This window comes from Medicago sativa, chromosome 8, assembly GCF_051527215.1.
Source record: "Medicago sativa cultivar Bolivia chromosome 8, Bolivia_mono, whole genome shotgun sequence".
NCBI classification, from domain to species: Eukaryota; Viridiplantae; Streptophyta; class Magnoliopsida; order Fabales; family Fabaceae; genus Medicago; species Medicago sativa.
In genome coordinates this window covers 11,841,556-11,851,164 of record NC_140756.1, presented here as the reverse complement: position 1 = coordinate 11,851,164, position 9,609 = coordinate 11,841,556, and the positions used below count along the sequence as shown (strand labels likewise).

The 9,609-nt window shown below is 34.7% G+C and overlaps 1 protein-coding gene and 1 long non-coding RNA gene across 3 annotated transcripts; one reads left to right on the top strand and one right to left on the bottom strand.

Moving 5' to 3' along the window:
- Nucleotides 1–787: 787 nt before the first annotated feature.
- LOC146896978 (uncharacterized) lies at nucleotides 788–1,921 on the top strand. The gene is made up of 2 exons (XR_015021323.1): nucleotides 788–1,143; nucleotides 1,621–1,921. It is a non-coding gene; the product is annotated as an uncharacterized LOC146896978 (long non-coding RNA).
- Nucleotides 1,922–2,029: 108 nt separating this feature from the next.
- Nucleotides 2,030–8,429, bottom strand: LOC146896977 (anoctamin-like protein). Of its 2 annotated transcripts, none has more exons than XM_085732082.1 (16): nucleotides 7,775–8,429; nucleotides 6,986–7,055; nucleotides 6,736–6,851; nucleotides 6,307–6,433; nucleotides 6,115–6,215; nucleotides 5,929–6,020; nucleotides 5,730–5,834; nucleotides 5,354–5,623; nucleotides 4,988–5,120; nucleotides 4,780–4,893; nucleotides 4,639–4,706; nucleotides 4,418–4,548; nucleotides 4,143–4,225; nucleotides 3,838–3,945; nucleotides 2,786–2,944; nucleotides 2,030–2,516 (listed from the first exon to the last, which is right to left on the bottom strand). In XM_085732082.1, the coding sequence occupies exons 1-16, from the start codon at nucleotides 7,946–7,948 to the stop codon at nucleotides 2,385–2,387; spliced, it is 1,983 nt and encodes a 660-aa protein (XP_085588208.1). In that variant the 5' UTR covers nucleotides 7,949–8,429; the 3' UTR covers nucleotides 2,030–2,384. The 2 variants fall into 2 exon arrangements, with proteins under 2 accessions (XP_085588208.1, XP_085588209.1); XM_085732083.1 differs by having other exon boundaries at nucleotides 6,986–7,080; nucleotides 7,775–8,301.
- Nucleotides 8,430–9,609: the final 1,180 nt, after the last annotated feature.

Here is a 9,609-nt window from a genome sequence, read left to right as displayed (position 1 = left end):
TGAACTTAGAAATACGTACATTGTTTTAAAAATGAAAAATCCACCCTTCATACGTTTGGCACCTTAACTTGCACATGAAGCATATGCTGGTAACTAATCAAATCAAATGTTACCAAATTTCGTAATACAAATAGTTATGATTCATTGTTTTTTCGTGAGAAATCGTATTCGAAACCTTATGCTTGTTATTTTGAATTTTGAATGTTTGAGATTCTCGTGACTTTATTTTTGACTATGAAATGATTCCCATGCTTTCGTTTCCCCTATCTTTTTTGGTAATCGTACTACAGGTACATGCACACTATAGTCAAAATACACTATTATCACGAGTTAAATACGTATATTAACGAGTCAAAGAAAATAAAAATCGTATACTCCCTTACAACTTCAATTTAATCAAACTAATTGTTTAATGATAAAAATCAATTATTTTTCCAATTATTCTTCATAGTTAAGTTAACGTGGTATCTACACATATAGAAAAGAATATATCAAAATATTGAAAGACAAATACCATTCTTGATTCTTATATGCTACCAACATTTTTTGACTTTTCATATAATTATTATATTAAACTTATTTTTCTAGACAAAAAAAAGGAAAGAAAAACAAAAAATCATATTATGATCAAGTATTAATTAAATTAAACTTGTTTAGGAATCTACCCTAGAAGTATCGACAAAGTCTAAGGTCAATGAAAGCAAATTATGACACGCATTCTCATACTATGTTACTTGTCTAACTCTAATTCGCCACCCTTTAAAATGAGTACATACAATACAAAAATATCATAATAATTTGTACTACATTAATTTTCACAAACTAAACTACCTTGGTTGCTAATCAAACAAAATCAAGCTATACATGTCTGTGAAGAAATCTCTATCTTTTAATGGTGGAAGTACCATTCACAAATTAAAGAAGGAGAAATCTACAAAACGAAGACGTTTTGATCGTTGTTTTTCTTCAGTCGAGGTGGTGTCTATGGAGGAAGGAAAGAAGCTGAAAGAAATGGATTCAAATAAGTTGAAAGGTGAGATCAAGAAATGGGCTAAGGCTGTTGTTGCATATGCTCGTCAAGTTAGTGCTCGTTTTGGAAGCTAGCACTCTTAGCAAGTCACAAATGTAAATTGACGTATCACAGTTAAGTTTAATAACTATATAGTTTAATTTTAATACACTGTCATTTTGTAAAAAGTTTTATACCGACCAAGTATATATGTGATTTTAGAAAACGTTACAATTGAATCAAATGTTTTTAGTGATTTTGATGATTATGATTGATTGACGATGTACATTTATTTTACCTTGATAATGTATATGAATGGAGTCTTTTTGACCATGAAGTCATATTGAAATTAATCGCTATGTACTGATGGCATGAAACTTCTTTACACATGTGTTTGTTATGTAAGTTTCTAAAACAATCTACAAAGATTTACAAGTTGATATTGTAATTTGGTGTATGTATGAAAAAGTTTTACATTGATAATGCATGCAAATTAAAGTCATCTTAATATTAATTTCTTAAAATCTATTTTTACTCTAAGTATGATTGAATTTACATACAAAACTCATGTATATTGTTACCTTACAGTTGTTAAATTTGTGCATAAACAGGACTTTTGTATGGAAAATTGTTGGTGGGACATGAAAATGAGCTTTGCAATTTGCATCAAATGCTTGTAAAGTTGTTTCTGCGAGAATATGTACAAACAACAAGAGAAGTGTTTGTTGTACATGAAATTGTATCTCTGGAAAACAAGAATCATGCCTTATCATTCAGAAGGTAGATTAACATATTCAAATCTATTGAAGAAATATTGTAAATATAATCAGGAATAAAAAAAAGTAATCTTTTGTCTTCCCATTGTATTGTTAAACTATATTGTGTGAAATGTATATTAATTCTGCAGCACAAGTTTTATTTTCTTTTTAGCTTGTTAGTTGTAAGTAAATACTCATATTGGTTGTGATAAAAAATTTGGTGGCTTATTTAGCCATTGGAAAAAATAAATAAATACTAGTATTAGTGTCAATACAGCGTAACATAAATACATAGATTCTTTCAATAGAATATACATTGTATTAACCAAAACATATAAATTTCTCCCTTCAAAATAAATAATAAAATGAATTATAAATTACAAAAAATGAACCACAAAAGAAAAACATCCCTACAAATAGACACAAACCTTGTTTCATTGACATTTTGAAGAACTGTCATTAGTAATTTCTATATTTACAATTACTGCAAAACCCCTTTGTTAATATACATTTAAGCCATAGGAAATGGAGAAAACAAAAATCCAGCTTGAGCTTTCTTTCTCTCTTGCTGGAGTGTCAAAAAAGTGATACTCAAATAACTGAAAAACATCACTATACTACAACGTCTTCGTCTTCATTTCTCCAAAGTTCCTTTTTCCTCCGGAGATTGTCCTTAAAAGCTTCTTAGAACACAAATCCTGTGCCTGTGTAGTGTGTTTCGCACGGTTCGCTCTTACCCAAGCAGGTTCCTACAAAAGAAAACAGTACCTTAGCTTGTCAGAAGAACTGGCAAAACAAGCTACCTGGTCTGCATCGGGCCAAGCCGAGCTAAAAAACCTGGTTAAAATATGGGTTTTAAAAACAATTCCTAAGCCCAGCCCTACGCTTATTGGGCCGGTCGGACTAGCCCATTTTCCTGGCTCTACCTGTTAGTGTCATCTCTCACAAAACATCTCTACTTTCTATCATGGAAATGAATTATTAATTTGGATGTAAACAAGAGAGAAGAAACAATCACCTCAGGAACCAAGCGAGCGAAACCGAACTTAATCAACAAAAGGACATGTTCCATGATCAAAATTGCTGCAAGTCCAGGTTCTACTTTCCATTTCCCTTCCTCATCATATAACCAAGCTAAAAGAGCACAGTTGGTGCAAATTGACATCACTGTGAGAAACTGCAAAAATCAAGGATGTCCTCAAATCAGTGAGATATATATAATTCACAGTGTGACATCAGGTGTGAAAGAATGCCATCTAAATGATGAAGCACTTCTTTATGCTTAAAAAATAGTTATACAAAGATCTAATGAGATTGACCAACAGTACATAAATCTTTCACATGCCACTTCACCAATTAAAAGTAAATGATCTATCTTTAGACTTATGGCTTGTTTGGATTGACTTATTTGACCTTATTTATTACGTAAGTAGAAATGTTATCAATGGCAGACCATGGCGGAAAGCCAAAAATCCGCCATATCCACCAAAAAAAACATGGTGTCGCTATCCTTCAAAAACTGGTCATGGTGTTTGTCAAAAAATCTACCACTGCAATCCACCAAGGCATCGCGATGGCCGATATTTGACAACACTGACAAGTACTTGAAAAGCTGTAAGCTGTTTGGAAGAGCTTATGAAAACAACTTACGAAATGCCTATAAGCTGTTTTCAGCTTATTTCCATAAGCTCTCAAGGATGACATACAAAATCGGCCATAACTTATGTGAAAACGGCTTGAATTTATTTTATCTTTTGTTACATAAATAGCGTATACATAGACACTTATATGATAAGCGCCTAATTACATTGACATTAACATAACTGGAATTTATGGCATCAATCGATTCATGTAGCCACCTAACGGGAAAAAGCACGGTTGATGGTTATTGTTGTTGTCATCCCTTCATCAATTGAAACTTAAAAACGTTGAAATGTGAAAATTTTGGCAGATTCACATTTTACGTAGTAGATTATTTGGTAAACAAGAACACCTAATCATCAACAATATAAAGTGGATTGTCTAAAATAATAATCGACAAAACCTTCCAAAGTCCTGCAAAATAAATACCTGAAATATGTTAAGCCAGGCTCCTACGGTCGCAGCGGCACGAGGGACAGGCCGTCTCAAAATTACTAGCAGCTTCAGGGCATCTGTCCTGATTTCCATTATGTTGTTCTGAACAGAAAGGGACTGAGTTTTCAACGATATAAACTTTCACAAAGGCTCAAAATGAATTAAAGAACATTTATAGCCAACATTAAGCCAAGCAAGGGGTCGTTCAAATGAATTAAGCGTTTATTATTGGTTAAGTGGTCATGCATAAGCTAAAACAGCCTCCAAAAATAAGCAAGGAAAGATAAAAGAATTTATACCACGGCAGCAAAAGCAAATGCAGGTGGGAATGCGCAAGCAAACATCAAAATCATTCCAAACTGCAACGCCAACTCTAAGAAATCTGCAACCAGATTAGAATTTTTCAGTCAGATCAATGAAACAACACCAGTCTTGTAATGCTTACTGAACATGATGACAATGTAAGCCATTTTAGTTCTAACAACGCGATACACGTGTTCATCCATACAAATATTCCATTGTTCAAGAATTTAATAACATATGCAAATTGAGAGTATAACAGATTTGGAAATACCATCAAATAACCCATCTTCAAGCTCCTCCCCAATGCTGGCAGAGTAAGAAGGCTTTAGGTACTCTTTCTCTACTCTAGAGCTAAATTGAATCATATCTGTTGATTCTCCTTTCTCTCTCTTCTTCTTGTGTCTTAAAAAATGAAAGATAAATTAATTACTTAATGGTTGCAATACGGTATAAAAAGAATACCTAGCTTAGTGGGGGATATATAAGGCTTACCGAACGCTGTACTTTTTATAGCTGTACTTGAGATAAGGCAATGAATTTTCCACCAAGTTTTCCAAAACCTGAAAAAATGTTTTCTGTTACTACACAATCTCAAGGGAATACCCTAAAGCAAGAGAAAATTAGAAAAGCAACCTCCGACAGAAGGAGCCGCTGAATCAAAACTTTGCGAAGAGTTGAAAAGTTACGATGCAACAAGGCATGATAAAAAATTCCAATGTATGTCTGCATAAAATACAGACCAAACACCTGCAGAAGAAAGTCGTCGTCTAAGTCTCATGTTCAGTATTACAGTAAATAAAAATAAAAATAACCATAGGACCTACTAATTCCCCATTATCACCTTGTAGACCAAGCTGTCGGACCGTTTTTCAGTGTTTTCGTTGTTTTCATTTTTGATAAGTTTGACAGATACCTGACCTCCAATCTTAGTAATATACTGAATGGCGAAAAGATAAACAGCAGTGAGCCCAAACCTGAACCCAAATAATTAAAGCAAGGGTCATAATAATGAAATATTTGACTCAATCAAGTATAAGAATTTGTATAACTAGATTAACAATAATAGACACTTATTAGCACCGAATAATAGACTCATAGGACTAAGTGAAACAATCCATAAATATATTGCAAAAAAAAGAAATAACAGAATATTCAATTTATTCTAGAAAGTAGAATCACAACAAGAAGGATTGATACAGATTCTCACTTATATACATCGGAACCAATAACTTCATAAAGATGAGCGTATGCCAACTCGAAAGGTAACTGGAGACATATTATGCAGAAGATAATGATAGCGTCGTTTCTAAATCGCATAAAACGCCCTAACCACTCATATCTCTGAAATACTTCCTTCCCTTTTGCTCTATCAGTCTCAAATACTTTAAGGAGTTCCATTGGTGGCTGTAGGGAACTTCCCTTCCTCCCTGGAATCTTGTATCCTGGATCAGCTGCAACTGCAGAGCTAAGAGGCCATCTGCAAGACAACATGAGAGGAAAAACATCTCAGAAAGTGTAGTAACACCTAAGAAAAGTGAATGTATTGACTTGAAAAGAAGTAAAAAGTAAGTCATTACTAGTACCTGGCTAGAAGTGCTGAATTTTTACGTTTCCAGAATTGACAAAACATTACAGCCCAAAGTATCACCACTACGAAGAAAACAGGAAGCACTACTAATTTCATTGACCTGAAATGTAATGAATCATATAATCATCAGGTTATTTGCAAAAATAAAGAAGCTGTGGTGGCATAAACATACACTACTAGCCAGATTGGCTCACCTAAAATCAATCAATTGCAATGTAAGTCCAAATGCAGCGAGGAAGAACAGCCATCGTGTGTACATTCCAAGAAAAGCAAAATATACTGCAATCTGAAGACGATTCATTCATTCGTAGCCGTAGGATAAGGAGAATGGATAATTATCATTTTCATATCGTGTGGTAAAGTTCATAATCACATTTTACCTTTGCCCCATAATACGAATAAATCTCGTCGATTGGCTGACTCGTGAAGTCCCACCAATGAAGAGCCCAAGTCCTGAGAAGTTTCTTTCTAGTCTTTTCATCTATCAATCAAAAGCAATAACTGTTCACGCTTCAAGTGATACTAAATCTAGAGAAAATTTGAAGGCACGTAAGAGTAAAAAAAAAAAATACCATGTAAAGGAAACACTTGCTTGACAACGTTCTCTGATTCCAATTTCTGAATCAGATTCTCCCCGGTTTCCCAATGGATTTCTTTTCCATCAAATTTAAGGGTTATCACTGATTTGCTGTTGTTTACCTGCAAATTCAAAATAAAAGTTAAAGACATGTCAATAGGATAGAGTTCATATCCAGCTTCCGTTTCATAATAGTCATGTCAATAGGATGTTGACACGAAGAGAGACTGTCTTGGAGAGCTTATGGAAACAATTTATAACATGTCCATAAGCTATTTTCAACTTATTTCAATAAGATCTCCAGGATCACTTGTGAAAACAACTTATAGCTTATATGAAAACAATTTGACTTTGTTTAGCTTTTGTTATAGGCATAGCTTATATGATAAGTGCTTATACTATAGCTTATAGGAAAAGAACTTACTATTCCATATATCAAATGACAGTAGCAATGAAAACGCTCGCACCAACTGAAAATAGAACCATCAGGTTGTTTCACGAAAGCTTCAACCTCTTCCACCTCAAATTGTAAATCCATACCTGGCATAGCACAAAACACAGAACCACAAACCATCACATCACATGCTTGCTAGCCACATTTTACAACATGAACTTAAACATAAAATTGTATTAGGTAGAACACACGCTCCTTTTGGGGATTTGCATATACCTACCTATATGAGTCCGTTTCTTTATTTGTAATTCAGCTGCAGCTCTTCCTAATGTCTCCAAAGGTGCAGCCAACTAAACAAATCACAGCCCAATTTAGCTACTCCACAAAAAGCTTAAATTAGACACATAGAACTGAGTATACAATCATATAGAAACACCATGGAACATGACAAGGGTATGTTTGGATTGACTTATTTCAGCTTATCTCAGCTTATTTACTGCTATAAGTACTTATAAGACTGCTTATGAAAACAACCTATAGCTTATAGAGATACAATTTGGCTTTATTTTATCTTTAGTTATACCAATAGTTTATTAGTTTAGATATAAGCCCTATATGATAAGAGTCTATGAAGCACGGATACGGACACGGACACTGACACATCGGCACAGCTAATAGTTTGAAAAAATCACATAATTGTGTAATTACAAGTGTCGGTGTCAGCCACGACGCGACACGTGTCCGACACCGGGACACGCCTAATCCGAGGAGTGTTTGTGCTTCATAGATAAGAACTTATGCTATAAGCACTTATTAAGCTATTTATCCAAACATGCCTAATATAAAGAAAATTCTTGTTACCCTTCTATTGGCATAATTAAAAAAGGGACTAGAATTTTTCAAGAGAAATCAAACAAAAGAACCAAAATTACTTCATAATACATAAATATCATCCAATATGGAATGTAAACATATATGAAAAATAATTTAAGAAACATTTGAATTTGAATACATGAACTTTCTTTGTATATAAGGGGTTTAATATAGAAAGAAATTAATAAAAGCTAACCTTAATGAACTCATCAGCAATGCCAATAATTCTTTCAACTACAAACCCAACCTTCTTAAATTCCTCAATAAGAACATAAGCACAATCACAAGATTCATCTTTTTCTTGTATAATTCTCCTTGGAATCACCACCCCAATTTCAAAAACAGCTTCTTCATTTCCATTTCCATTCATTTTTCCCCAACAAAATCTCTTCTTTAACAACAAAAACAGGCCAAATGGATGGAAGAAAGATCCGTTTTTTGAGATGAAGGGGTTATGGAAATGCCATAAAAATGGAGAATTTTTTCAGAGAGAGATTGAATTGTGCTAAAAAAAATTTGCTTTGTTAATGAGTAAAATGAAAATGACGATAATTTCAAAGAAAGTGGCGAAATTAAAGATTATAGGCTCAAAAAAAAAAAAACTACAAATATTGGTTAAAAAAAGACACAAACTAAAAACATGGAAATACACGACGAGGATCTAAGTTCGAGGATTTAGAGGACTGTGTTGTGTTCAAAGAAACGGCAACATGTGCTATACACGTCCAATCCATGTATAATCAATGTTTTAGTCTTTGGTTTCAAATTCTAAAAAATTAATTTTGAATAAAAGTGAATCGAATATACTACTATTTATTTAAAAATGGATATAATAGTAAATTAAAGGCTAAGCATTTATTTGTTTTTTTTTTGAAGACATAAAAATGGAATATATTAACACTGGCGATGAGTGCTTCTCAGTACAAGGTGTACCGAAAAGACCATCCCAAAAAACAAAGAGTCATACACAGTATATACAAAAATAAGAGGTCAGTCGATACCCAAACAAGACATAGGGTCCGACCACCATCTATGAAATCCGTACACAAACGTGGCATTATTAGCCTTCAACCACCATAGAGAATGAAACTTGACTTTATCTAAAAGCTGAATAATAGGAGTTTCGACATTATTAAAAACTCTATTATTACGCTCACTCCATAAAAGCCAAACAGCAAGGAGCCACAGTAGTTGAAGAAAAGAACGGCGAGCTTTTGACGAACCTGTACAATGAATAAATTGAGTAAAATGATCGGAAATAGTGGCCGGGTCTACTCCCTCCACTCCAATCCAGGCCCTCAGATGATGCCACAACGAACCAAAAACACCGCAATTGAGAAACAGGTGCGCTGCTGACTCTTCATTCCCACATCCGGCAACACACATAGTCCCTCCCGCTTGCACTATACCGCGCCTAAAAAGATTGGTTCTGGTTGGGAGCCGGTCCTTCAATAAACGCCAAGCAACAATGGAAACCTTTAGGGGAACCTGCTTATGCCAGATATGGTCGCTATATGGGTCAAAAGTTGACGACACCGGAGTTGACAGAATATGATAGGCACCTCGCACTGTATATCCATCATGTATGTCAGGATCCCATTGCCACCTGTCAGTAATATTATCCTGCACAAAAACACCATCAAGTAATAGCCTACACTCCGCTAACATTTCTTCTTCCCACGTCCACAACCTTCTTCTCCAACTCCACGCTTCTCCCCCGTCATCCCACCCACGAACACACATATCCGCTACCGTGCAAAATTTATTAGTAGCTAAATCAAACAAACGACTAAACCTTCTACACAAAGGGACATCTCCTAGCCATTTATCAAACCAAAAATACGTATTATGACCATCCCCAACCACCTTCGACACCCTATCCCCAAACCACCCTCCAGCAGCGCCCTCCACCCCATCCCTAATCTTCACTACCTCCTTCCACCAAATAGAAGCACTCCGGCCCCCTACCTCTAACCTCCCTGCCACCTCACCATATCTAGCAACCAACACCCTATACCAAAAACCTCCCCT

Excerpts from the sequence above, each read along its gene's own strand:
- LOC146896977 (XM_085732082.1), bottom strand. The coding sequence starts at position 7,948 with ATGAATGGAAATGGAAATGAAGAAGCTGTTTTTGAAATTGGGGTGGTG. Across the intron at positions 5,624-5,729 it reads AATTCAGCACTTCTAGCCAG|ATGGCCTCTTAGCTCTGCAG; the intron begins GTACTAGTAATG and ends GTTGTCTTGCAG. Across the intron at positions 4,707-4,779 it reads AGCGGCTCCTTCTGTCGGAG|GTTTTGGAAAACTTGGTGGA; the intron begins GTTGCTTTTCTA and ends ACATTTTTTCAG.